Below are 26,099 nucleotides of genomic sequence, written 5' to 3' on the forward strand. Positions count from 1 at the left end.
GGCCGCCCGTGACCCCGCCCCCGAGGAACTAGAGCTGGGGCCCAGGGGCTTGGACCAGCCCCAGGGGAGGAGCCTTAAAGAGCCCGCAGCCCCTGCGGTGCAGGCGCCTGGTGTGCCCAGAACCGGCAGCGGAGGCGCTTGCACTCGGGCAGGTACATGTTAGAAACTTTATTCTCTGGAGGCTGGGGCAGACTGAGAGCAGGGCTGGGGTCACCCCTTCTCCGGCTCCTCCAGGATCCCCTCCCGGTTGCTTTCCTGTAACCCCTGCTTTTGACTCTGGGCTGATTGCCTCTTGTTTGACCCCCGACGGCTCAACAGGGACAGCCGCCGAAACAGCACGGTGATCAAAAGGCTTTCATTCGACCTTTGATTCCGGCGGTCCTGCGGGTCCTCATCGACCCCTTCGAAGCCTGCGGGGATGACGAGGCCACTGAGCTCTGCTCTACCCTCCCCGGTCCAACCTCCTGGGCGGTCCCCGTCGGGGCTGCCCCTTCCCCCGCTCCCTGGGCCCCCTTGGTGTGTCTTGGATCCCACCTTCGCCTTCCTCCAACTCGGCCTCCTTGGCCGGCTCATCGGAGGTCTGAAAGTCCTTGTCTTGGCAGCAGCCCATGGCCCCGAGCGGCCCCGAACTCCGTGCCACCCACGCCAGCCCGCCAGGCTCCGGGCCTGGCTTTTATGACGTCAGACATCCCACTGCACCAGCGCTGGGAGCAGCCACCCCATTTTCCTTTCTCCCATCACAAAAGGCTCAGGGTCACTGTGGGTGTTGAGCTGTTTATTTACAAAGTGAGCAGAGGCTCTTCAGGAGCTGGTGGACCCAGGCCGCTGCTTTTTTCTCCGCCTGGTTTGGAGAGGCCCTTGGGTCTGCTCCAAATCAGGGAGCTTCCGCTTGGCAGCTGCCTCCAAGGAAGCCCAAAGTTCATCTGTCTCTGTGTCTTCTGGGGGTGCCTTTTTGGGCTCTTGGGGCTCATCCTGGTGAGAGGGAGAAAACTTAGAGGAATCAGGGGCACAGGAACAGATGCACAGGGAAGGAGGAGCTAGGTGGGAAATAATCGCTTTTATCTCCTGCTCCCGGACACTATTCCCATCCATGCTCCTATGTCAACACTTGGCAGTAACCCTGTCAGGATTACAACTATTAACACCCCTCAGAGAAGTTAAGTAACTTGGCAGACAAGCAGACAGTTCCAAGGCTGTGTTCCAACTGCTGCTTTTTTTTCTCTCCCCAGGGAAATGCTCACATCTGTGCCTTGCTCCCACATTCCCAGACCCAACTACTTACCTCCCAGTTATCCCTGCCTGACAGAAGAAGGCAGTTCAGTTGAGACTTGAGATAAACCTGCAAAAGATCAGGGGCCTTAAGGAGCCAGACACACTGAAACAGAAACAGGGATGCGGATGCACGAGGCAGCCAGCTCTCACCTTATGCTCCAGGCCCCGTGGATTCCGGATCCTGTGTACCCTCAAGACTCTGTCCAAGCCACAGGAGGCTAGTAGGGGCTTTGAAGGGTGGCACTGTAATCCTCGGACACTGCCCGCCAGCCCCTTCAGACAGCCCAGTAGGCGCCCTGGGGAAGGGGGGAGGCATCAGCACGAGATGGCCAGCCAACAACCATTAAATGTTTCTTTCTTTTTTTTTAGAGAGAGAGAGAAAGAGAGAGAGAGAGTGAGTGCTCATGTGCAGGAGGGGCAGAGAGAAAGAGAGAATCTTAGACAGGTTCCATGTCCAGTGTGGAGCCCAACCTGGGGCTCAATCTCACAACCTTGAGATCAGGACCTGAGCTGAAATCAAGAGTTGGATGCTTAACCAACCAAGCCACCCAGGCACCCCAATTGTTTACTGTCTCAATCACTTTATGTTTCAATATTTATTCCTCAAATAACGCTGGGACAGGAGTTATCATTGGTATCTCCATTTTACATGTAAAGGAGCTAGAAGTCATAAGGAGTTGAAGTAACTTGTCCAAGATCCTATAGCTTCTGGTGAAACCAGGATTTGAACCCAGCCAATAGGCACCTGAATGAGGACTCAACCACTCCACTGCACACCCTCAGACAGAATCCTGCCCTTCCTCCCACCCCTTGCCCTCCTGCAAGGCTCCCTGGTCCACTTACCTTGCCGAAGGTCAATTTCTGCCAGCTGCCCATGAGTGTTCCCCACGATCACTGAACTAAGGAGGAGACCAGAGGCAGGTGGGGTCAGCGGGAGCCTCCTGGAGTCCTCTCTGAGTCCCCCTCTTGTCCTTTCAACACTTACTTGGCCCCGGGAGTGAGGGTCATGGCTGTAAGTGGGTACTCTCCATAGGTGGCCTCTAGAACTGGTCGGCGCTGGGGGGAGGCTGGATCATAGACACGGACCTGGAAAACACCAAGGCATCCCAAGAGCGCCCCCCCACCGGCTTCTCCACATCTTTACGCCCTCCTTCACACACTGCTTTCTTGTTTATGACCTACTTTTAGAGAAACTTTCTCATTTGAAATGTACCCTCTCTTTGAGTGTCAGGGAGAAGTGGGCAGAGGAGACCTGCTTAGGAGCATGAATGGACAGGGCTGAGGGAAGAGGTCCCCCAGGTTGGGGGGGGGAGTGGCAGCATTCCCATGGTCCACATGTGTGAGCATTCCATCCCTCCAGACTCCCATCTTGGGATGAAAAACCAAACTAGTCCAACTGTCGGAGACCACTGAATTTCAGAGAAATTTAGCCTGAACAACAGAGGAGAGAGGAAGCCCTCAGGGTGTGTTCTGAACAGAGACATATCATCACCAAGATCAGATTTCATTATGCAGGAGTAAAGGAAATGGGGCAAATACAGTGACCCCGTCCTGCCTGGGTCTTAGGACTTCAAGTGAGGCCAGGTGTAAAGATCCCCAGTTGGACCCTCGCTCCCTTCCTCCCTTCTATAAAGCTGAGGAGCTGAGGCTGGAGAGGAAAGGGTCAGGCCTGGGTCCCAAAGCAAATCAGAGGCTGAATCAAGACCAGAACCCAGTTCTCTTCACACCCAGTGTCCTCTCATCACACCTGTACCCTGTGTTCCTCCTGTGAAAGGGGCACTCTTCTTCTCTCCTCCCTTCCAGGTGGGAAGCAAAGGCAGCCTCACAGTCCAGAACCCTCATCCCAGAGTGCACTAGAAGGTCACTGGCTCAGCCACAGGGCTGGGTCGGATAGAGGAAATGCTCCCTCTGAGAACACAGGGACAGAGCATGGTGTGGGCAGCTGTACCAAATGATGAAGACTGAACCTGTGCAGGGAGGCTGTTTCTCCAGGAGGCCGCTGAAGCCCAGGAGGGAGCAGGGGTGAGATGGTGCCTCACCTGGTGGTACCCTGTGCAGGTGACAAGCTTCTGAGACTCAGGGAGGAACTGTATGTCCTGATCCCAGATGGGAACCCGCAGGTCAAGCCAGTCGTTCCGTACCTGGTGGGGGAGTGCGTAGATGGGGGACAGGTTGTGGGAAGCTCATAGGCCCTTTCCTTCAGCCCTTCAGCATCATCCCCTAAAGCCCATCTGGTCTCTGACTCAGTCAGGGGCCTCAGCCTCCCTGGACCTCAGCCCCAGCCCCTCCCACCCCCGTCACTTACATTCTTGGCCCTGAACACAGGCTCCTTAGACCCCTGTAGGTCCCACACCTTCAAAGCATTCTCTTTCCCACCCGTGGCAACCATGTGGGGGTGTGCTGGGTCTTGGCGCATCCTACACACCCCAGGACCCACACTCAGTTCCAGGAGCTGAGAAGAACAGGAGATGAGAGCGGAGATGAGAAGCAGTTCCAGAGTCTTTAATCCTCTTCCCCCAAAGCCCTCACTTGGTTCCTACCCTGGCCCCCATCTTCCCCAACCATCACGAGCAAGGCAGGGGAGCCTTACTGGGTCAGAGGATGCCTCCTTGTCATTGTCGTTCCAGACTTGGACAATCCCAGATTCCACACATGTGATAAGGGTGCTGCAGGCAGAGGCAGAAGATAGAGTTAGGTTGAAAAAAAAAAAAAAAAAAAAGCGTGAAAGTCTTCTCCGGGCCCCAGTCGACCCACCCCCAGATTCACATTAACAAGGCTTTCTCCTTTCAGGTCAATTATTTAATATCCTCAATGCGGGGAGGGGTTACCAGTTTCGGAAGTAAGGAGAATGAAGCTCTAAGAAATGACAAGATTTGCCCACACAACTAAACATCAGAACCAGAGCTGGAAATCCAGTCCGTGACACTCCAAAGCAGAGTGCCTTTGCCATTCCACAGCTACATCTGGGGGCACCCGGCCCTGCTGGTCTTTCTGTCTTGAGTGGGTCACCAGGAGTCAGGATCAGTAGCTCTGAAAGGACTGAAGTGGGACTGGTATAAATTTATGGTCTGGCCAAAGTCAAACACCAGCTTCTTCTCTCCAGTTCCCAGTTCAGCCTTCCAGACAATACATGCTGATCTCTCCCTCAAAGTACACACCCCTCCCACGAAGCCCAAGCAAGTCTCTCCCAGGATCTGTGGAGCCCGAGCCTATGTTCTTTCTCACATCTGCCCACCTTCTGCACCTCGGTTCAGGCTGTGTCGTTTGCCTGGGCTGTGGTAACAGCCTCCCAATGGCTCTTTCCAATCCATTCTCCACACCCCTCCTTGCTCAAAACCCAATACCCTCCACCACCTGCAAATCATAAATGCAAATCTCTCAGCCTGGCTCTGAAAGCCCTTTACATATAATCCCTACCTACCTTGCCCATCTTGTATTAAAATGTATCCTTGGTTTCAACCTCCAAATGCTGTTTATCTTTCCCAAAATACAGTGTAGCCTGACACCAGTCTTGGCCTCTGCCCAGGCAGTAGCCTCTTTCTAGAATGCACTTACCCTTTTCTCCTCCTGTCAAAATCCTGCCCATCCTTCATGGCCCAGTGCAAAAGTCTCACCCACAGGCACTTCTAGATCTCACTTGTCAGAACACCACCAAACCTACACAGACCATTCACAGCCTTCTCCGTCTTTGGAAGAAAGCTAGGGCAGTTACCTAACCACTAGCACTTTCCTATTCTTTCCTTTGGGAACTTCACCATATTGTTGGTGGTTGTTAGTCTCCGTTTTCAAACATACTCTAGACTATTAAATGACTTGCTCAGGGTCACCCAAAAGGTTATGGAGCCAGAAACCAAAACTCTTGCAGATGCAAACTCCATGAAAGTAGGTACTTCATGTATCTGGTTTACCTGCAGCCCCTGCATTTCGCCCAATGCCTGTTACCCAGCAGGTGTTCAGTAAATGCTTGTTATAGGCAGGATACAGATACCTGTCACCCAGCCCCGGGCCGTGTCACTATGGGTTCATCGTCTTTCAGCCTTCCTGCGGGAGCCTCCATGCTCTTCCCTGCGACCTGAGCGTTCAGCGAGGGGCTCAGTCTTACCCGTGAACCTGGGCGAGGCCTCGGAACGTGCCCTCCCCGCCAGGGCAGTGCTGCTGGCCCTGGAATCGGCCCTCCTCCGTGCTGAAGTACCTCACGGTTCTGTCGGCGCAACCCACCAAGATCTGCGGGCAAAGGAGAGCAGGATGGCGATCAAAACGAGGCTGCCGTCCCTTGGCCCCCAGCTCGGGACCGAACAGCTACCGCTTACCTGAGTCTCGCCGCCCGCGCCCCAGCACAGGGCGCTCACCGCCTCCTCGCGTCGCGGCTGTCCCGCCGCCGTGAAGTTCGTCGCCTGTTTGCGCTGAAGGTTTACCCCTGCGGGGGGCGAGTGTCAGTCGCGCCGCGGTCGCGAGCGGAGGATACCCCCCAGTTCCCGACGCCGGGCTCAGCCACCCACCTTTCAGGATCCCGGTCTCGGTGCCCACCCACACATGGTTCCAGCGTGCCCCTACAGCCGCCATAACGGAGCCCGGCAGCCCACGGCTCGTACTTCCGGCGCAGTGTGCGCGTCACCAGCGCGCGCCGAGTCCCATCGGGAAGAACGCCTTCTCCGGGAGTTTTAAGGAGCCGGAAGGAGGGAACCTGACTGGTTCCGTGGGAAGAGTTTGCGACCTTTGGTTTCGGGGTCGTGAGTTTAAGCCCTTACCTTGGGTGTAGAGATCACTCAAATAAAAACTAAACAACAACAACAACAAGACCGGAAGAATAAAGATCCCCTAACTGCGTTTTACTTTACGAAGACAAAATCTGGAGATACTTGTTTGTGATCTGAAGAGTATCTTGACAGTTTTGCACTTGGAGTAGAAGACATCCTAACCGGACCACGCCTGGTGGAGCCAGGCCTTGTCCGTCTCCCTGCTCCAAAGCATCATGTACTCTTGTTTTCTGTACAAGAAAGAAGAGCGCACTTCAGAAACAATTCAAATCACTAATGAGGCTCATGGCTTCAACCTCGAGTATAAAAGAAAAGGAAGAAAGATGGGGAAATTGAAACCGACGATCTTAAAACAGAAATCTGGAAAGTTGAAGGTAGGGGCGTCGTTTTTCTTTCCTCATTTTGAGGTTTGGTGATGGTAAAAATCAGCTCCAACTGAGTAAAAATCTGCAAAATTAAAACAGTATTCTCCCAGGGACAAACTGCTACTTTAAAATGTCGTAAGAGCCCCTTCTTTGAGTGACTACTGTTTCTTTACAGAGAAGTTTTCTCTGAAATTAGAAAACCAGAAACTTTGAAATTTTATCAGTAAGAATAAAAACATCCCACTCTTACCTGCACAGGTCTCCACAGAAAAGCAGCCTTGGTTTGCAGCTCAGCTGCAGAGCTGCTGGGGAGAGTTATGAGCGTCACATTCCCCATTTATCTATCTTAGGCTAGACATAGCGACCCAGTGGTCTTCCCTTACAGGGTAAAAAGGAAAGCTAGGGAAAGGCAAACGAAGCACGCTCCCCAACGCTAGCAAATAATTTGTGATTCCTAATTTTCAAAAGGTAGACTAATGCTGGTATTAAAGGGTGAGAAAAAACTACTTCAGTTCGGATTGGGGATGTCTCCTTTGTAATAACCGTCCTGCGGTGAAAACGCATCAAACATGACTAAAAAATACTAAAAAGGTGGGTAATAATAACTACAAGTCGTCTTCCTGTAATATAGCTTGCTTTAGCTTATTTCTATGCAGTATTTATCAATTTTAGATCCTAGTGTCACAGAGTAATTTTAAACTTGTTCAGAAAAAAGAACCGCAGTAGTAAACGCTTAGAAGAAATATTTAATAACAAACTCCGGGAAAAAAAAAGAAAGTTAAGCAAAAACGACACCGTTTTGAGACCTGTAGATATACATAAAACACAACAAGAAATAAGATCTTGATTTCTAATTTTAGTACACCATTCATTTCCCCCCGAGGGGGGTGCACCGTTCCTGGAAGTACTGCAATACCAGGTCGATGCGTGGAGTGGACGGAGCAAGCTCCTATTCCATCTCCTAATTCCAAAAATCCATTTAATATATTGTCCTCGGATAGAGGACGTATCAGATATTAAACTGATAAGAACAGATACTACACTTGATCTTAGCCAAAAGGCCGAGAAGCGATACCGTGTTGTTTCAGCCCCAGCGAGCCTTACCCTTAGTATAGCTTTTATGATTGTGGTGATTTTGATGGTATAATGATTAGATTACTTTACAATGTGCAGTACGTCTAAAATTTATTTTCCCATTATTCTTATTTCAAATAATAGCTAGATTTAAAAAAAAAACAACCTTGAATACTGTTCTTTACTGCTTTGCCTGCCGGTACGTCCTCGGTGTGTTTTACATAAGCCCGCCCCACCACTGTTTTTACTTTCTTGCGATTGGTCTACATACAAGTCGGTATTGCAATGTGGGCGTGCCCTCTTTTTTCTCCCTACTGTCGCGCCAGTCTCCGAGCCTGAGGGGTTTCAGGCGGTTTCCCCGGGGTGTGGGGTGGCGTTCTGCCTTAGTGTGTAGTGTGGAGGACGGTGTGGCGGATGCCGGCGCCCCTTTCCCGGGCCTTTATTTGGTGAGGCTACGGCTCCCAAGCACAGGCTTTGGAGTTCGAAGAACCGGGTTGGGATCGCTGCTCGCTAGTTCGTGACTTGACGTGAGGCCGGTTGCTTGGACGCCTGTGTCCTTCTCTGTTGAATGGGGCTAGTACCACGCGCTTGTGCGGCGCTCGTGAGCACCGGCACACTGCGCGCGGCCTGGAGCTGACCGTGCAGGCTGGCCTTTATGGCTGAGTTCCCCTCGCCGCCCCCGCGATTGTAACATCCACTCCCAACCCGCTTATATCTTGCGGTCTGCGCCATCCGTCACCCACCGGTGGGCCTTTCGGAGAGGGGAAAAGCGGCCCCGAGAAAGGCCTTTCGGACGTTCCCGATTCTTAAACCCCGGTGGGAGAGAGGGGGTGAGGCCAGCAAAGATAAAACTTCAATGAAGCAGTTTTTGTGTAGGCTCAAAGCAAAGTCTGGCTGTATGAAAGGGATGGAGATCAAGCCGAGCCTGAGAAGGGACTTGGGGTCCCGTTTCCTTGGGAACTATGTTAATATAAATGTGGAACGTTCTGTCCGAAACCTCCCTTAACAAGCTCTACACGCGGGCTGGAAATAGAGGCCGAGTCTCTGTGTCAAAGTAACCGGGCGGGAACTTCCGTTCTCACTGATTGCTCTTAATTAGCAAGATGTCTGTGATAGATGATTTTAGAGAACAGGATTCTCAGCAGTGTGTCCCTGATGTTAATAAACAGAGGCAGTTCTACAGGTCCCCATAAGTAAACCCAGAGCCTCCAGGGAGGGGCTGAATGAAGAGGGCGCAGCCAGCAGAACCCTGCCCCCAACCAAGATGCCCGGGTCCTAATTCCCACAACCTCGCAATGTGTTACCTTGCATGGCAAAAGTACTTTGCAGATATGGTTAAATTAGGGTTTGGGGAGGGAGACATTATTCTGGATTATCTGGTAGGCGCCTGTGATCACAGAGGTCCTTATCAGGGCTAGAGGGAGGCAGGAGCCAGCGTCAGAGTGATGCAAAAGGTGGATGAGCCATTGCTGCTTTGAAGATGGAAGGGGGTCATCAGAGGGATGTGGGCGGCCTTCTAGAAGCCGGAAGAGGCAAGGAAACAGGTTCTCCTTACAGCCTCCAGAACGGAATGCAGCCCTGCCAACACAGCTTGATTTTAGCCCAGGGAGACCCGTTTCAGACATCTGACCTCCAGGACTGTAAAATAAGTTGTTTTGCTTTAAGCCACTGAGTTTGTGGTAATTTGTTAAAACAGCAGTAAAAACAGGGGCAAAAGCAAAAATCTGTTCCTTTCAATCTCAACCTTCAAATTCTGCCCAACCTCGGGCAGGCTACAGCCCCCTAGCTGAGCAGCCTTCACTTTCTGCCCAGGCTACAGCCAAGCGCAGCCTTGGGGGGGGGGGTGCGGTTCCCCAGGCAGGGCTGAAGCAGCACCCCTGTTCCTCCTCTGAAACCAAGGCAAGTGGGGAGTGGCTCCTTCACCCTCTGTCTGCTGTTACCTCTGCCTCTTCCTATCCAAGTTCAGATGGCTGATTGTGCAGGTGCCTTAAGAACTTAGAATTACATTTGCTCCTGGGAGGCTGTTCGTTTGTTTGTGCTTATTGAGCACACACTCTACAATGATAAAATCAGACGTGGCCCTTGCCTTCCTGATGTTCATAGTCTACTGGGGAAAACAGGGAGAAGAATTCTGTGATCCTCCAGGCAAGAGCTGGAGGGGACTTGGGCAGGGGTGGCTCTGATGGCAGAGGTGGAGGGAAGTGGGGGAGTTCACAGAGAATTACTGGCTTTGATGACAGGCAAAGTAAAGCCAAGGGAAGAATATTCTTTCCATGTGCATACATTTTAAATTTATTTGATGTTTTATTTTCATGAAACTGATACAGTGTAAAAATTGTCACATAATATTCAAAGGCTTATGACATTCCTCCTCCCATTTTACATCCCCCCTTTAACTCAATTTTAGATTTTTAAAGAAGATTTTACTTATCAGAGAGAGCAAGAGCCGGGGGAGCAGCAGACAGAGGGGGAGAAGCAGGCTCCCCACAGAGCTGAGATCTTTATGGTTACCATTTAAAGAGCAAAAAATCCACATTTTTTTAAAAGATTTTATTTATTTATTTGACAGAGAGAGAGAGAGAGAGCCAGCAAGAGAGGGAACACAAGCAGGGGGAGTGGGAGAGGAAGAAGCAGGGTCCCAGCGGAGGAGCCCGATATGGGGCTTGATCCCAGGACACCGGGATCATGACCTGAGCCAAAGGCAGATGCCCAAACGACTGAGCTACCCAGGCACCCCCTCCACATTCATTTTTTAAAAGATTTTGAGAGAGAGGGAGAGAGACCACAAGCAGGGGGAGGGGCAGAGGGAGAAGGAGAAATAGGCTCCCCGCTGAGCAGGGAGCCCTACAATGTGGGGCTCAATCCCAGGACTCTGGGATCATGACCTGAGCTGAAGGCAGACACTTAACCGACTGAGCCACCCAGGTGCTCCAAATGTGTATTCTTTTAATTAAGTTGACTTATAGTTTTTTTAAATGATTTTTTTTAAAGATTTTATTTATTTGAGGCTGAGGGGAGGGGGTTGTTGGTAACAGGGTGAGGGAGAGTCTCAAGCCAACTCCACGCCAAACACACAGACCATCCCAAGCAGGGCCAGTCCCAGGATCTGAAGACCAGGACCTGAGCCAAAACCAAGAGCAGGACACTCAACTGACTGAGCCACCCAGGCACCCCCGTTACTCTATGGACAACTATAGTTCTGACACAGTATGCATTCTTTAACATTTACATATGGATGGGAATCCCTGATTTCGTTTGGTATCCGCTCTCACCCTGAGCAACGAAAGATATTCACTATGAGAATTGCCTGGTGGGACAGTGATGGAGGCTGTGTACCTGTATGCAGATTTGAGCCTCCAGGTGTAGGAAACTACGTAACTGCTCTAAAGATGAAGCATTGACCTAAGCACACACATCACCCCCCCCCAACAGTGCTTCTGTTTTGACAATTTCCTCTACTGCCCTTCATCCCCAAAGCCAGCTTCCCCACGGACAATTAAACAGCAAGATTTGGGGGCACCGGGGTGACAGGTCTTGGGGTCCTGGGATCCAGCTTCTGTTGGGCTCTGTGCCCAGCGGGGAGTCTACTTGAGGACTCCCCCCCCCCCACTAAAACAGATCTCTAAAAAATAAAAAGCAAAAACTTTGAAATGATCAGGTATGTGTGGGGACAGGGAACCCATCTGAATGATTGTAAATTCTCAAGTACCCATTCACTTCCTAAATTTATGCCAATATAATGGCACATTTAGACAGAAAGAGGTTCAGTGCAAACCACATTTATGTGGGTGTTCACTGAGCACCCCTACCAGATGTCCTAAGTGAATACAAGTTTTGCTTTCCCATTGGAAGAACAAATGGAAGGAGACAAACACAAGCAGGATTATTCCAAAGTTTATTTACACCAACAGCATAAATTGACAATTATTGGCCAAGATAGGCTTTTTATTTTTTTTTTAAAGATTTTATTTATTTATTTGACAGAGATAGAGACAGCCAGCGAGAGAGGGAACATAAGCAGGGGGAGTGGGAGAGGAAGAAGCAGGCTCATAGCAGAGGAGCCTGATGTGGGGCTCGATCCCATAACGCCGGGATCACGCCCTGAGCCGGAGGCAGACGCTTAACCGCTGTGCCACCCAGGCGCCCCCAAAATAGGCTTTTTAGCAGTTGACTTTTAAGTAGGCTCCATGCCCAGTGTGAAGCCCAATGCAGGACTTGAACTCATGACCCTGAGACATCAAGTCAGATGTGTAACCAACTGAACCACCCAGGTGCCCCCAGCAGTGACTTTTTTTTAAAGATTTTATTTGACAGAAAGAGAGACAGCCAGCAAGAGGGAACACAAGCAGGGGGAGTGGGAGAGGAAGAAGCAGGCTCATAGGAGAGGAGCCTGATGTGAGGCTTGATCCCAGAACGCCGGGATCACGCCCTGGGCTGAAGGCAGACGCTTAACGACTGCGCCACCCAGGCGCCCCTACCCCCCAGCAGTGACTTTTGAGCAGTGAGCCCCTGAATGATTCATCTCCATGAAAGAACCCAGAGAATTCCAGAAAAAGGGAAGAATGTAGAGACCCAGAGGCTCCCTACAGGAACAGAAATTCAAAGGCTGTAGGCCCAATCCTACAGAAAAAGCAGACTCCACAGAAACCACATTGAAGTTTCACGTGCAGAAAAGGTCAAACACCAAAACCTGGCAGCCACCTTTTTAAGGGATCCTTGAGGATCATGACCCATTGGCTCCTAGTGCCTTCAGCCAAGCCTGCTGAAGTTATCACCCAAACCCAGCAGACATTTCATACAGTAAGGCACATGGCAGGCGGTGGTGGGAAACCTTAGAAGATCTACTGAGGCTCCTTGAACAATGCTTTCCTGAGCTGGACAGCAGTCGGCAACTTGCCACACTAAACAGAACAGTGCTGACAAGGGCAAATTCCCCAGGATTATTTCCTTCTGCCCAGCTACACACTCAAACACATGAACCACAATGAAGGTTAAACTTTTTATTTAGAAAGGCTGAAACAAATATAAGCTACTTTCCATACTAGGTCGTACAAAAAATGACCTGAAAATTTCCTTTTGATATTCCTGAAGAACTGGATTCCTATACAGGAAAAAAAAGAGAAAAAAAAGTGAGTTTTCTTATTAGGTAAGAAGAACGAAAGCATTATGTCGGATTTATACAGGGCTACCCTTTAAAATAGTTCATGTTAAAAAGCCTGCTTCCAGGTATACTTTTCTGTTTATCTTAGTCAAATACTAAACACCAACATTTGAACAGATACATACCTATGCCTTGTTCTTTCTTCAGGCCTGGAAAACAAATACAATCGACTTTAGCAAGTGATTTATTTCCCCCTTTCCCATATTTAGAAATCCCTTACGATCCCTCAGACAGTTCCTTCCGGAACAAGCATCCTCTTTTCCCCCAGCCAGCCCCAGTGGGTTCACCTTTACAGGCTCTGGGACTAGGACAGGAGGTAAGACATGTGACTGTTTCTTCACTGGGAAATTCTAGTTTGGTCCACTCTGCATCTAGACTTACTCACCTTTGACTTTAGACTGGAGCCGAGCAGAAAAGTAGCTGAGGGTTCCTGCAAAAAAATGATTGAGAAGTAAGCCTCTCAATCATCCCCAGGGGTCCCTATTGCTTAGAGCAAAGGCACATCTGTAAGGTTTCAGCACACACACTTTACAGTAACCACCAGGTAGTCTACAGAACTTCCTATTGGCTTAAAGCCTACTTGATAAAAACTTACCACTGTGGTCACTTCATTCCAGGACAAGCTCACAGCTCAGAAAATACCTTTCAGTCACAATGATCAGACTGGGGCGGTATTGAATTCATCACTGGTGGGGGGGCTTGTCGCAGGTGGTTTAGAAAGGCCACAAACAAGACTCTGGAGTAAGCCAGTAAGGTCTTCTTATAGCTACCCAGACCAAACTGCCACCCCCAACACCCCCCCAAAACACATGGCAAATTTTATATAGCAGCTAAATGAAGTGGTACAAAGGCATTTATTTACCTCAAATCATTCTTGGGCTCCACACAAGGTACTGCACCTGAAACAGTTAAGAACAGAGTCGGTAAAGCTTACCTCTAACAATAAAAGTTATTCCACTTAAAACTACCATTCCTAGGAAAATCAGATTTCCGAGTCTCAACAGCAAGTCATCAGCCGAACGAGATTCCATGTAAGTCATCATGCATTTAGGTCCTCAAAAGGGTATTTTTTCTACCCAATATGCTCCACGTACCACATATGGAAACGACTCACCTTTGAGCAATCAAGCAGGTTATTGGTAACAGCACCTAGAGAAAGAAAAAAATGCAGGTGGATAAAAAAGCCCTTCCACATAGCATCCCTCCACTCCTGCCTTCTCCAGTTTCTCAGGTGTTCACTTATTTTCATTGTGTAAGTCATAGTGAGCTAGTTTGATTCATCATGGAAACTGCCTGTTTGGTGGCATGAGCCACAGACATTAATCAACTCACCTGTTAACTCCGGAGGCTTTTGGGTAGCACACAGGAACAAGATACTCCTGAATGAGAAGATTACATAATTAGTGAAGGTTCCCAAACAGCCAAATCCATTCTAGCTATGGTTAATGGACTTAAACTAAAAAAGCCAAGCAAATGCTATTGAAAGGCATATGCTGTACCTCAGACAGTTCCTTATGGAACAAATTCTCATCCTCTCTCCCAGTTAGCCCCAGTGGGTTCACCATTACTGGCTCTAGGGCTAGAACAGGGGTAAGACAGGATGCTCTCCTCACTGGCACATACTTTGGCAAGTCACAACCACTAAGGTTACAACTACTCACCATTCTTAACGCTTTCCAAGAGTTCAACCCTGGGCAGAATCATCAATGAACATCTAGAAGAATAGATCAAGGGATGATGCCTGGCTGGCTCAGTCCGTGGAGCAATTGACTCTTGAGCTCGAGGTCATGTGTTTGAGCCCCATGTTAGGCATTGAGCCTACATAAAATAAAAAAAATAAAATTGCTCAGAAGAAACAGATCAAGAGACATCACTACAAGTAAAGAACCAGAAATCTATACGGGGTCAATCAAGTCTCCGGTCACAACAAAAACACCCACAATGATAAAATCGTCCTTTGGACGATGAATTCACATATATATTAATCACAGTACTGGAAGAAGCTACTTACTGTAAGATAGATGCATGTATCACCATCAGGACAACCTGCAAAAGGGGGAACAGATGGTTATCTAAAAATAGAAAATGGAAAAAAGTTTCTTTGTTAACAGAAACTGCCATCAGAACTCTAACATGCTATTAATTGTTGCACCTCACAGAGGATCAGCATATCTATTCAAATCATCTGACAGTGACATATGGGTGAGGGAGAGCACACCCTCACAAGAACTGTACTGTTGGGCTGCTCTCCCCCTTCACAGCGAAGTCATTCCAAGAGGAACAAGCTGGAAGGAGCAAAAAGGCAACACTGCTCCACTGGCCATCTGTCCTCCTGGGTGTAGGCAAAACTGGAGAGAACACTCCAATCCCCCATTTGAACAATTAATTACCTGTATTCACTTTGGGAGGCTGTTGGATTCCAAGCCTGGTGATGAGATGCTAAAACAGAAAAGGCAGGCATTATATGTACCTAAGAACAGTCACTCATAGACCCTTGAGTACTCCTGGCCCACTTCTCAGTAGGAAGATGACATCACCAAGTTCAGCCATATGCTTGTCTTTTTTTATGTTCATCACTGAGTGGTCAGCACACTTTGAACAAGAACAAACCCCACCTAGACACCATGCCCGCCCACCCCTTCGGAAATCACTACATACCCACCTGGAGCATCACTGTAATGCCTAGCTTGCAGTGATAGGTCTTGTCCCATCCTCCAACCTGTAAGGTCTTTTGAGCTGAACCACATCTAAAAAAAAGGAGGAGCACCCCTTAGTTCCATACCTTGCAGTCTGTCTCACGTTCGTGCTCTAACACCTCCGCGCTAAAAACCCAAACGTCTGCAGCGGGATGGTGCTACTCAGAATTTTTATGTTTTCTCCACTGATCCATCAGAAAGAGAGAGTTCAATTTAAGTATCATCCCCGTAGCACATCCCACGGGACTTGCGTAAACTCCACAATGGAGAAAGAGTGGTAAAGGATGGCCATAAACACTTACCCTAAGAAGCAGGCTCTTTTCCATTCTTTAGCGTTCGAATGTGCGCCCGAACCCTACAGACAAGAGGACATTAAATCAACACCCGTGATTTCACAATCGCTTTGTTTTCCGGGGCTACGACTGTGTTGGACTTCGGCTGTGCAAGGCCCGTCTCTTCAGAGAGTCTTATCCTCACGGAGCTCAGTACAGGTCTGTGAAAAGGTTCTCATCACAAAGAGGGCCGCCGCCGTCGCCGCGGCCCGCCATCGCCATTTTGTCCTTCACAAAACCCCACTGCTGCTTTGCGGATTCAGGCCCATGGCCGAGATCTTACCCCTGTCCCGCCAACCAATAAACGCAACCTAAATCGCTCAGGCGTGCTACGTTCATTTGATTTAAGAAAATAAAGAAAAAGGGAAGGGGGGATAAGCTACTTACCAAACGCCATAGAAAAATGAGACCGAAAGGCCGCCGCGAGATGCTTAAATACCACCTCGCAGAGGCCCACGGGACTTGGGGGCGGGACTATGGCGGGCGCAGGCGCATGAGGAGAGGGCGCGCGAGCACGGAGAGTTGTGGGTAGAGAATAGTAGGGAAGGCGGGAGTGCGATGCGCACCCTCAGGAGCTGGGGGGGGGGGGGGGGGGCGCGAAAAAGACGCGCATGCGCTTTAGGGAAGCGCGCGGGCGGTCCTGTCTGCTGGGGGTCTGTACCGCCGGCTGTCTCTGGGACGCGAACGCCGACGCCTCGGCTTCGCACACCTGTGGTGGGCGATGCTATGCCTCAGTCATGGCTGTCTACCCCCCCCTTCCCTGAGCACCCCCCTTACCCACACACACCCTAAAGCGGTGTGCAGGTTCCGCCTCCACGGATCCCGAACCTCCTGAAGCCTCGACCGCTGTCGTCTCGGTCGCACGCCTGCCGCCCAGCGCGCCTTCCAGGACTGGTGCGCAGGGTCCCTTAGTAGCGGGCGACTGGGGGGAGGTCCTTTGCATGAAGCCATTTCGAGAGAGTGAATCAGGCCGTAAGTGCTTTGCTTGAGTCTTCCGACAGGGTCTGATTTTTCCTGGGCGCCCACCTATGATCTGCTGTCTGGTCCACTGTCGCTAGGAGCTTGGCTTGTAGTTGGGCTAATATTCGCTATCATTGGAAGCACTGGTTTAAGTACACTACACGAATTGATTACTTTAGTTCTCCCAATCCCAAGATAGCCCATAACTAGCCCCATTTTATAGAGAAGGAACCCTAGGTGTGAAGACTTTTTACGGAGATGCTTGCACTCCCCCCTAGCGTGGTTCATCGGTAATTTGTGGTAAGCACCTAGTGTACTTGCAGGTTTTGGAAACACTGACTAAGCTCTGACTATGTGCTCCTACGTATGACCTCACCTAATATTACAACCCGGGGAGGAAGGTATTAAGGTGATGTTACAAATGAGGAACGTGAGGTCTAAGGAGGTTAAGTAACTTTCTGGGTGTTAAACATTTAAGCAGTCTGCAAATCCAGGCAGTTTGATTCTATGCCCGCACTTCTGACCACGGCGCTACTGGTCTCATCTCACAGTTCCTGCTCGAGGTAATCAGGGAGCAGGCAAAAATGCACAGGAAACAAATGGAATGACCCCTGGGTACTGTTTCTCAGTCTTTTTGTCATTATCGTCTCCCCCTCCCCAGGAGCCTTAAAAAGACATTTCTCCCTCCAATCCCACTCATGACATTTTAATACCACTGATATACTGTGTATTTGCTTATGTACAATGGCCCTTTGGAGGGCCAGAAACCTCTTTAATATCTTGAGATTTTTCTGCCCCTTCCCCTGCCAAACCAATTGTTGCTCCTTCCGGGACAACGTTTTCCCTGTGTGTGTCCCAGGGTAACATAATAAGTATGCACAACTGAGAGAATTCCAGTTTGAATACATTTAGGGACTGGAATAAATTTATTCAGCAAATATTAATTGCTTGTTCAAATACATGATTGAAAAGTTGTAACAAAATATATAGAAGATGTGAGGGTACCTGACTGACTCAGTCGAAGAAGCTGATCGAAGTATGTCTGTGGGTCAAAGCGTGAGTTTGCAACCTCTTGTGTAGTGACTAGAAGGCTGGGGATTCTCTTTTTGGAAGCTCCAAAGGGGTTCAGGGGAATAAGCACCAAACAAGGCAGTGTTCTTGGCCGTTGAAGATCATAGGTGATATTCAGTTAATATTTATTCTACTAATATTTATTTGTTGAGCACCTGCTAGCACAGAAAATACAGCAAGGAACAAAGCAGACAGTCCCCTTATGCTCCCTTGGAGCTTATATTCTGGGGATAGACACAGAGAAACAATACCTCAAGTAGAGTTAAATGCTATGGTAAACGTTAAGCAGGGAAGGAGAGAGGGAGTGCTGGGGTCAAAGGGAGAGATTGTCATGTCACTCGAAGAGGGCCTTCCTGATGTCCTGATGAGGGTGACATTTGTGCAGCACTCTGAAGGAAATGGAGGGCAGAGGCACCTGGGGTAGAGTGTTGCGGGTAGAAGCATGGGAGCGCTGGGCTGTGCTCATTGAGTTGTAGGTAACATGACAGGTTGTGAGTACGATTTTTAAAACAGAACCGGGGGGATTTTGTGTATGTCAAAGGTAGACTGAAGTTTGGTGGAAATAACGCAAGTTTCATTATCTGTGGAATAAATGAACATTGAACATTTTTTCCTTTGAATAAGAAAGGGGATTGTTCCGCGAGTGAAGAATATAGTAGTCAAATTAAATGAAACGTGTGTGTGTGTGTGTGTGTGCGCACGCACGTGTAAAACATTTGCTTGACCAGGACAAAAAGGCTGGGGTGTCTGTCAAGTAATGAGAAATGAGAACGACGAGATGGAACAATTAGTGGATGTTGTTTAATGTTAATATACTAACATCCAGGGCGTGTGGGTGGCTCAGTTGGTTAAGCCTCGGACTCTTCGGCTCCAGTCATGATCTCAGGGTCAGGAGACGGAGTCCCGAATCCAGCTCCCTGCTCAGCTGGGTGTCTGCTTGAGATTCTCCGATTCTCTCTCTCCTATCCCTCCTCACTGTGTGCTCATTCTCTCTCTCAAATAAATAAATAAATAAACCTTAAAAAAATATTAATACCCATTAACTGCGTCCCATGGCACCTGGGACGGTAATATACTAAGTGTTTTATATAAAGTATTACCGCAGTTGGAAAATAGTTTTTGGGTGCTTGGCTGGTTCAGTCAATAGAGGTGTGACTTGGGGTCGTGAGTTCAAGCCCCACGTTGGGTGTGGAAGCTACTTGAAAACCACAAAAGTCCCATTTCCAGTTTACAGATAAGAAAACTGAGTATTAGATCAAGTTACTCACCCAGGGACACTTAGGTACTATGGGAGATCTGTGATTCAAACCTGGTCTCTACTTTTGACCCTATAAAAAAAAAAAAATTGCCTCTTTCCGAAAGCTGGAAAGAGGCAAAAGTGATTGCTTGGTGTCCTTTTGATGTTGTAAAGTGGGCCAACACAGCCTGGGGTTTTTCTGATTTTCTAGGGGGTGTGCGCTTTTGTTGGACATCCTATTTGCTCTTGATTTGGCTATTTTATAATTCTGTGATTGCCTTGTGTGACATTAGCCAGTTTTATATCTACCCATGAACAAATTCGTATCAGTGTACTTGACTGATGGACTCTAAAATATTCCTTTCCTAGATTTCTCTTTTGAACCAGGCTTAAATTTTATTTGTTCTCTCATTAGTAGGTTGCATAAAATATTTGTGGGTTTTTTTAGGGTTTTATTCGTTCATTTGACAGAGAGAGCAAGCGAGTGAGCACATGCAAGGGGAGCAGCAGAGGGAGAGGGAGAAGCAAGCTCTCTGCTAAACAGGGAGCCCAATGTGGGACTTGATCCCAGGACCCCGGGATCATGACCTGAGCCCAAAAGGAGACTCATAACGGACTGAGCCACCCAACCATCCCCCTCCCATGATTTTAATGACCACCATTGTGCCTATAACTCCAGCCCAGGATCTTTTTCCTGAGCTTCATGGCTGTACATCCAGTTGCTTTCTAGATGAGTGTTATCACTTGGTTGGTCCACAAACTTATCAAGTTTTCCAAATTGGAATTCAACCCACTCTTCATTCCACCCAGTTGTCCAGGCCCCCAACTTCCACTACCCTAATTCAGGCCATTCATCTTGTGTGTTTTTTTGTGTGTTTTTTTGGAGTTTATTTATTAGAGGGAGAGCACGAGTGGGAGTGGAGGAGAGGGGCAGAGGGAGAGGGAGGAACAGACTCCCAGCTGAGCAGGGAGCCTGACCAAGGGCTCAGTCCCAGGACCCTGAGATCATGACCTGAGCTGAAAGCAGACACTTAATGACTGAGCCACCCAGCTGCCCCTCCTGTGGTTTTTACAAACACATTTACTCCGGGTCCCTGGCTATGTTTTCCTCCCTTCTAATCAAACCATTCTCCACTTTGCAGCAGAGAGATCTTTCCAAATAAAACATTTGTGGTCATATGTTCATAATCCTTAAGTGCCCTTCCATAGTCTTTAGGCTAAAGACCAGACCATCAGTATAGCCGTTAAGACCCCTGCTTTCCTTGCCACTTTTTTTTTTTTTTTTTTGACCACTGCTCCCTCCCCATGCCTGATCCACCCTGCCTCCCACTGTAACTCTTTTAGGTTCAAGATCATGCCTGAGTAAATCATCATTGTATCCTTGTTGCCTGACAGAATGCAAGACACTAAGAAGGACTCAATATATATTAGTTTATCTCCGTAAATTTCGAATGACCTTTTTCCAGCCCCAATTCATTGCCCTACATACCAAAGGAGCTCCTGGCTTAGAGGTCTAGCGAGTTTGATCAGGGAGCAACCCTGCCCCCACGTGGCTGCAAGAGGCACTGCCTCCCTTTAGGGAGGAGGAGGATATGCAAATTACCGCTTTGCCCGGAAAGGGAGACTGGCCAGTAACCTCAGTGGAGAAACAGTCCCAATTTGATAACAGAATTATCTGGATTGTGGTGAAGCGTGACATTGGGAAGGATTAGCCTGGTCTCAGGGGAGATGAGGATGTTGACGAGTATAGGGATGGATTTATGTGCTGTATTTGTAGACCTGAGGGAGGAAGGTTTGGGACAGGAGGGATGATGGGGAGTTGATACAGGTAGTATTGATTCTCGGTATCTGTTCTTATCAGTTTAACATCGGATACGTCCTCTATCCGAGGACAATGTATTCCATCAATTTTTGGAGTGGGAGCTGGAATAGAAGCTTGCTTTGTGTACTCCATGCATTGTTTCCCTGGTCCCTGGGTGTTGAACAGGGTTGATACACTTGGAATTGGAGTAATCCCACATCAGGTCTTTGGCCTGGGAAAAAGAGCTATCACAGTGGGAAGGACAAAGTAGAAGTCTCTGAAACTGCCGTGTCCCCATTCCAGGGATGTCCTTTCTTCCCATTCTCTCCTTAACCATTGCACTCCAGCTCCCGTACCCACCCCTGCACCGAGGCCACTACTGACCTCATTCACTTAATCCCAGAAGTCACTTCCATTTTTTAAAAAGATTTTATTGATTTATTTGACAGAGAAAATGAGAGAGCATGAGCAGAGGGGAGGGGCAGAGAGAGAGGGAGAAGCAGACTTCCTGCTGGGGAGCTCAATCCCAGGACCCTGGGATCATGACCTGAGCCCAAGGCAAGACACTTAGCTGACTGAGCCACACACACCCCCTTTTAAAGTAATCTCCACACCCAACGTGGGGCTGGAACTCCTGACCCCAAGATCAAGAGTTGCATGGTCCACCACTGAAGCAGCCAGGTGCCCCAATATTTCCATCTTTCTTGACCTCTCAATAGCATTTTGACACTGTTGACCTACCCTTCTTTCTGAAGTGTTCTTGACCCTTGCTTTCTGGGACCCTGCACTCTCCTGGGTCTCCTCTTGCTTCTTGACCATTTTCACTATCTGTCCCTACACATTCTTCAGGGTTCTGCCCCAGGTCCACTTGTTCTCTCACTCACTATGCTCTGCCTAGACCAACTTACCCATCACCTTGGCCTCATTTACCATATATATGCTGCCCTGTCCCCAGCATCATCTCAACCCAGGATCTCCGGAACGGCACACTGTTGTATCTAACTGTCTGCCAGACTTCTTCACTGCGATGGCCCATAAACAGCTCAACTTGTCCCAAACTGAATTCATTGACTTTTCCTACAATCTGTTCCTTCTCCAATGTGCCCTCTCTTGCTCCATTGTCTGAGCCAGAGTGTGGTCCTTTTCTCCAGTGCTGATGCACTGTAAATGCTCTCCAGCCAAAGACTGCTGGGAACATATTTGTATTGGAGCAACTTAAGTTTATTACTTGTTACAGCGAAGAACACACACCTTGGGAAACCACAGGGTGTCTCAGTAAGAGGGTGTTAGGAAGAACTTATTATAGGATCTGGGCTTGTGTTAGGTGATTCTGGGGAGGGTTTAAACAAGTGAGGCTTTACTCTGGATTTGATGTTTTCAGGAAGTGGCGTCGTTTTATTATTGGGTATCTTAATACTATCTTATCTAGAAGGAGGGAAGACTATAGTCGAATGAGGCTAACCTATGATTGGTAAAGAAGCAACAGTCACTCATATGAGGCAGGGTAGGGAGCTGTTTGGACTTCTGTGATTTGGACAATGTTCATGTTTTTTTCTGTGTTCAGACATGATTATAGAATGGGCTTGTTTTGACTTGACCCATCATGATCACAGAGTGGCCTTGTCTTATGTTGATGTTCTGAAATTATGTTGAGCAGGAGAATACCAAGGCCTCGGTGGAAGTGCTAGGCCAGCTTCTAGATATCAGCAGCTGCTTTTCTCCTTCTTGAGCTTAAGCCATTCTCCCCTGGATTTTTTTTAAGTATTTATTTTAAAAAATATTTTATTTATTCCTTTGAGACAGAGAGAGACAGAGCACAAGCAGGGGGAGAGGCAGAGGGAGAGGGAGAAGCAGACTTCCCACTGAGCTGGGAGTCTGACCTGGGGCTCGATCCCAGGACCTAGAGATCATGACCAGAGCCAGAGGCAAACGCTTAACTGACTGAGCCACCCACCCAGGTGCCCCAGAGTGACCTACCTACCTTCCTTTCTCTCTCTCTTTCTCTCTTTCTTTTTCTTTCTTTCTTTCTCTTTCTTTCTTTCTTTCTTTCTTTCTTTCTTTCTTTCTTTCTTTCTTTCTTTCTTTCTTTCTTATGTTATTTATTTGTTTGAGAGAGAGAGAGAGAGAGGGAGCATGAGCAGGGGAGAGGGGCAGGGGGAGAGGGAGAAGCAGACTTCCCGCTGAGCGAGGATCCTCACCCAGGGCTCCATCCCAGGATCCCGGGATCACGACCTCAGTTGAAAGCAGACACTCAACCCACTGAGCCACCCAAGTACCCAGAGTGATCTTTCTAAATGAAAAATCTGATCTCAGGGGCGCCTGGGTGGCTCAGTTGTAAGCATCTGCCTTCGGCTTGGGTCCTGGAATAGAGCCCCACATCAGGCTCCCTGCTCAGTGGGAAGCCTGCTTCTCCCTCTCCCACTCCCCCTGCTTGTGTTCTCTCTCTCGCTGCCTCTCTCTCTGTCAAATAAATAAATAAAATCTTAAAAAGAGAAAGAAAGAAAGAAAGAAAGAAAGAAAGAAAGAAAGAAGGAAAGAAAGAAAGATTAGATCCCAACTCAAAATCTCAGTGTTCCTCCTTTGCTCTTAGGTTCAAGTCTGTACCTACCGACAGAGTCAATAAGGCCCACTTCCGTTTTTTTAGTTTTAGTGTCACTGCTGCGTTCCTTCCCTTGGGCTACTTGACCCCCTTACCCATACAAACTCCCCAAGGGCAGAAATCGTGTCTGTATAATTTATTTTATCCCCATCGTGTAGAACAAGGCATGACACTGTAATGCATTGATTGCCTGCCCTGTGCTATAAAGTAAGCTCCTGGAGAGGTTGTTAGGAGAAATACTTGGAACTGTAGACAGCTTCCTCGCCAAGGGAAGCTCTTGGAGGATGGAAGCAGCGTCTGCCCCCTCCTGGCATCAAGAGGCACTGCATCCATTAGTGGAGGAGAAGGGATAGCAAAGGCACAGTTCTCTGCTGGGAGCTGGGAGGAGGGCACTCACCTCTGGGCAAGATTCAACTCGAGATCAGGATTTCCTTATTTCCTGAAATGTGGAGGAATATGCCATTGGGAAGTTCTCCCAGGGAAGGATTAGACTGGGTTTTGGAAGAGCTGAGATGTGGAATTTTATAAGGGACAGCTTTAAGCCTGTTGTTATAGCCTTGAGTCAAAGTTTGGGAAGCAAGTTCTGATGGGAAACTTAATTGTAGGTTGTTTTTTGATTTTTGGTCCAAGATCATGAATAGTATGTGTTCTTGTCATTTAATGTTTCGTAATTCCTCCACCTGAGGATACTTTATGAAGTGGATTTTTGGAACAGGGAGGTTGAATAGAGGCAGGCTCCGTCCATTCCACAGACCAGTCTGGTATCACAGTACCTTCATGAATGGTATGGGTCTCCCTTTCGGGATAGTTCTCAGTTAAAATGCAGACTGTTGGTATTCCACTGTGTCTTTTGGTTTTTGAAAAAAAAAATTAAGATGAATCTGCTGTTTCCCCTCTTTCTTTCATGCTATATTTTTGATGCGTATTTTGTCTTTCATGTCCTGGTTCTTTAAGATTTAGTCATTTATATATTCTGTTTAGAAATTTTCTTTTCTTTTCTTTTCTTTTTCTTTAAGATTTTATTTATTTATTTCACAGAGAGAGAGACAGCCAGCGAGAGAGGGAACACGAGCAGGGGGAGTGGGAGAGGAAGAAGCAGGCTCCCAGCGGAGGAGCCTGATGTGGGGCTCGATTCCAGAACGCTGGGATCACACCCTGAGCTGAAGGCAGACACTTAACGACTGAGCCACCCAGGTGCCCCCTTTTTCCTTTTTCTTTTTTAAAGATTTTATTTATTTATTTGACAGAGAGAGAGAGAACACAAGCAGGGGCAGCAGCAGACAGAGGGAGAAGCAGGCTCCCCGCTAAGCAGGGAGCCCGATGTGGGACTGGATCCCAGGACCCCAGGATCATGACCTGAGCCAAAGGCAGACACTTAACCATCTGAGCCACGCAGGCGCCCCTCCGTTTTCCTTTCTAACTAATGCACTCTTTAACTGGGCCAGAAGCAGTAACTGTTTTGCAAGCAGTTGGTCGTAAAATCCCAACAGAACAACTGATATTCGAACCATAAAACTGTTGGTATTTTATGAAGAGAGAAAAGTTAACTGCTGCACGCCGGGAATAGTTTCATTTGATAGCACTGATAGATTAATCAGTGAGATAGTAATTAAAAGTGGTGCAACCAGTCAACACCAAATTAACAGGTTTTTTTTCTTCTTTATCTAAATTATGTTATTACCCCCTTCTACTTTCTCATTAAAACCTCTTGCTTTCCCCACGAGTGGGACCCTTTTTCTGGTTACTCTGGAATCTGTGCTCCCCAAGTTGCAATTCTGAGACCCCAGTTCCACCTCCTTTTCTGGCTTGACACCACTATGGTCTGTTTTCTGTTCAGAATACTGACACCACCGGTGTGGGTTTCCACACCAAGCAAATTTCTAATTCCGTGCAACAAACTGGAAGGCTTACCACTTAATTTGACTTGACACTAACTATCCTGGGTTCGCACAGACCCCACAGGTTAAGGGCTCAGTCCTACAGGACTGCCCACCACCTCAGACACCAATCTCAAGTTGTGGGTCCCAGGTTACCCACGATTGAGTTGGCTAGAAATCGGGGTTCTCGAAATCCTCTCCTCAGGTCTGAATTTGCTATAACAGCTCATAGAACTCAGGGAAATACTTGATTTACGATTACCAGTTTATTGTAAAGGATGTTATAAAGGATACAAATGAACAGCCGGATGAAGAGGTATCTAGGACGATGTCTGGAAGGGTTCCAAGCACAGGATCTTCTGACCCTGTGGACTTGAGGTGTGTCACCTTCCTGGTACTTGTTCATTAACCTGGAAGTTCTCCAAACCCCATTGATGAGGGTTTTTACAGAGGTTCCATTATGCAGGCATGATCATTGGCCATTGGCGATTAACTCAATCTCTACCTCCTCTCCCTTTGCTGGAATTTGGGGGATGGGACTGGAAGTTACAACTCCCTAGTCATGCCTTGTTTTTTCTGATGGCCAGTCCCCACCCCAAAGCTACCACCAAGGCCTCCTTGGAAGAAAGGACTTTCTTATCACCTAAGAATTCCAAAGGATTTAGGAGCTCAGTGTCAGGAACTAGGCACAAAGGCTGTTGAGTGCTCTCTGTCTCTCTCTCTTTCTCTCTACTTTTATCATATCGCAGCCATTTATAAAAAAGACAAGATTGGCTTTCTACCTTATACCATAAATAAAAATCAATTAGATGGATTAAAGGGGCGCCCTGGTGGCTCAGTTGGTAAGCGTCTACCTCCAACGCATCACATTGGGCCCCCTGCTCAGTGGGGAGCCTG

The 26,099-nt window shown here is 48.3% G+C and overlaps 2 protein-coding genes, 1 long non-coding RNA gene, 10 other non-coding genes and 1 pseudogene across 15 annotated transcripts; 2 read left to right on the plus strand and 12 right to left on the minus strand.

Annotated features, from left to right (window-relative positions):
• Positions 1-153: 153 nt before the first annotated feature.
• Positions 154-646, minus strand: TEX54 (testis expressed 54). The gene is made up of 2 exons (XM_044379905.2): positions 483-646; positions 154-451 (listed from the first exon to the last, which is right to left on the minus strand). The coding sequence occupies exons 1-2, from the start codon at positions 608-610 to the stop codon at positions 211-213; spliced, it is 369 nt and encodes a 122-aa protein (XP_044235840.1). The 5' UTR covers positions 611-646; the 3' UTR covers positions 154-210.
• A 114-nt stretch (positions 647-760) lies between these two features.
• Positions 761-5,879, minus strand: WDR74 (WD repeat domain 74). Its single transcript, XM_026487707.4, has 11 exons — positions 5,772-5,879; positions 5,583-5,689; positions 5,375-5,496; positions 3,863-3,938; positions 3,578-3,724; positions 3,312-3,413; positions 2,258-2,358; positions 2,116-2,171; positions 1,423-1,568; positions 1,283-1,339; positions 761-972 (listed from the first exon to the last, which is right to left on the minus strand). Exons 1-11 carry the CDS (start codon positions 5,833-5,835, stop codon positions 802-804), a joined length of 1,149 nt encoding a protein of 382 aa, XP_026343492.1. The 5' UTR covers positions 5,836-5,879; the 3' UTR covers positions 761-801.
• A 1,397-nt stretch (positions 5,880-7,276) lies between these two features.
• On the minus strand, positions 7,277-7,467 carry LOC113247016 (U2 spliceosomal RNA). Its single transcript, XR_003313129.1, has one exon. It is a non-coding gene; the product is annotated as a U2 spliceosomal RNA (small nuclear RNA).
• Positions 7,468-12,454: 4,987 nt separating this feature from the next.
• LOC113246947 (uncharacterized) lies at positions 12,455-16,036 on the minus strand. 3 transcript variants are annotated; one of them, XR_007188416.2, is made up of 12 exons: positions 15,628-16,036; positions 15,288-15,376; positions 15,020-15,068; positions 14,641-14,675; positions 14,291-14,447; positions 14,129-14,208; positions 13,962-14,008; positions 13,744-13,778; positions 13,492-13,528; positions 13,015-13,059; positions 12,755-12,778; positions 12,455-12,569 (listed from the first exon to the last, which is right to left on the minus strand). It is a non-coding gene; the product is annotated as an uncharacterized LOC113246947 (long non-coding RNA). The 3 variants fall into 3 exon arrangements; XR_006408387.3 differs by having other exon boundaries at positions 15,292-15,376; positions 15,628-16,032; XR_007188413.2 differs by lacking the exon at positions 14,129-14,208 and having other exon boundaries at positions 15,292-15,376; positions 15,628-16,031.
• Positions 12,851-12,975, minus strand: LOC113247013 (small nucleolar RNA SNORD22). Its single transcript, XR_003313126.1, has one exon. It is a non-coding gene; the product is annotated as a small nucleolar RNA SNORD22 (small nucleolar RNA).
• Positions 13,255-13,323, minus strand: LOC113247012 (small nucleolar RNA SNORD31). Its single transcript, XR_003313125.1, has one exon. It is a non-coding gene; the product is annotated as a small nucleolar RNA SNORD31 (small nucleolar RNA).
• On the minus strand, positions 13,607-13,676 carry LOC113247011 (small nucleolar RNA SNORD30). Its single transcript, XR_003313124.1, has one exon. It is a non-coding gene; the product is annotated as a small nucleolar RNA SNORD30 (small nucleolar RNA).
• Positions 13,852-13,918, minus strand: LOC113247007 (small nucleolar RNA SNORD29). The gene has a single exon (XR_003313120.1). It is a non-coding gene; the product is annotated as a small nucleolar RNA SNORD29 (small nucleolar RNA).
• On the minus strand, positions 14,125-14,247 carry LOC113247014 (small nucleolar RNA SNORD22). The gene has a single exon (XR_003313127.1). It is a non-coding gene; the product is annotated as a small nucleolar RNA SNORD22 (small nucleolar RNA).
• LOC113247008 (small nucleolar RNA SNORD28) lies at positions 14,745-14,819 on the minus strand. The gene has a single exon (XR_003313121.1). It is a non-coding gene; the product is annotated as a small nucleolar RNA SNORD28 (small nucleolar RNA).
• On the minus strand, positions 15,141-15,211 carry LOC113247009 (small nucleolar RNA SNORD27). Its single transcript, XR_003313122.1, has one exon. It is a non-coding gene; the product is annotated as a small nucleolar RNA SNORD27 (small nucleolar RNA).
• On the minus strand, positions 15,483-15,557 carry LOC113247010 (small nucleolar RNA SNORD26). The gene has a single exon (XR_003313123.1). It is a non-coding gene; the product is annotated as a small nucleolar RNA SNORD26 (small nucleolar RNA).
• A 4,722-nt stretch (positions 16,037-20,758) lies between the features above and the next one.
• On the plus strand, positions 20,759-20,922 carry LOC113247018 (U2 spliceosomal RNA; annotated as a pseudogene).
• A 3,008-nt stretch (positions 20,923-23,930) lies between these two features.
• Positions 23,931-24,120, plus strand: LOC113247017 (U2 spliceosomal RNA). Its single transcript, XR_003313130.1, has one exon. It is a non-coding gene; the product is annotated as a U2 spliceosomal RNA (small nuclear RNA).
• The last annotated feature ends 1,979 nt before the right edge of the window (positions 24,121-26,099 follow it).

The sequence above is a fragment of the Ursus arctos genome, unplaced genomic scaffold (assembly GCF_023065955.2).
Source record: "Ursus arctos isolate Adak ecotype North America unplaced genomic scaffold, UrsArc2.0 scaffold_23, whole genome shotgun sequence".
Lineage (NCBI taxonomy): Eukaryota > Metazoa > Chordata > Mammalia > Carnivora > Ursidae > Ursus > Ursus arctos.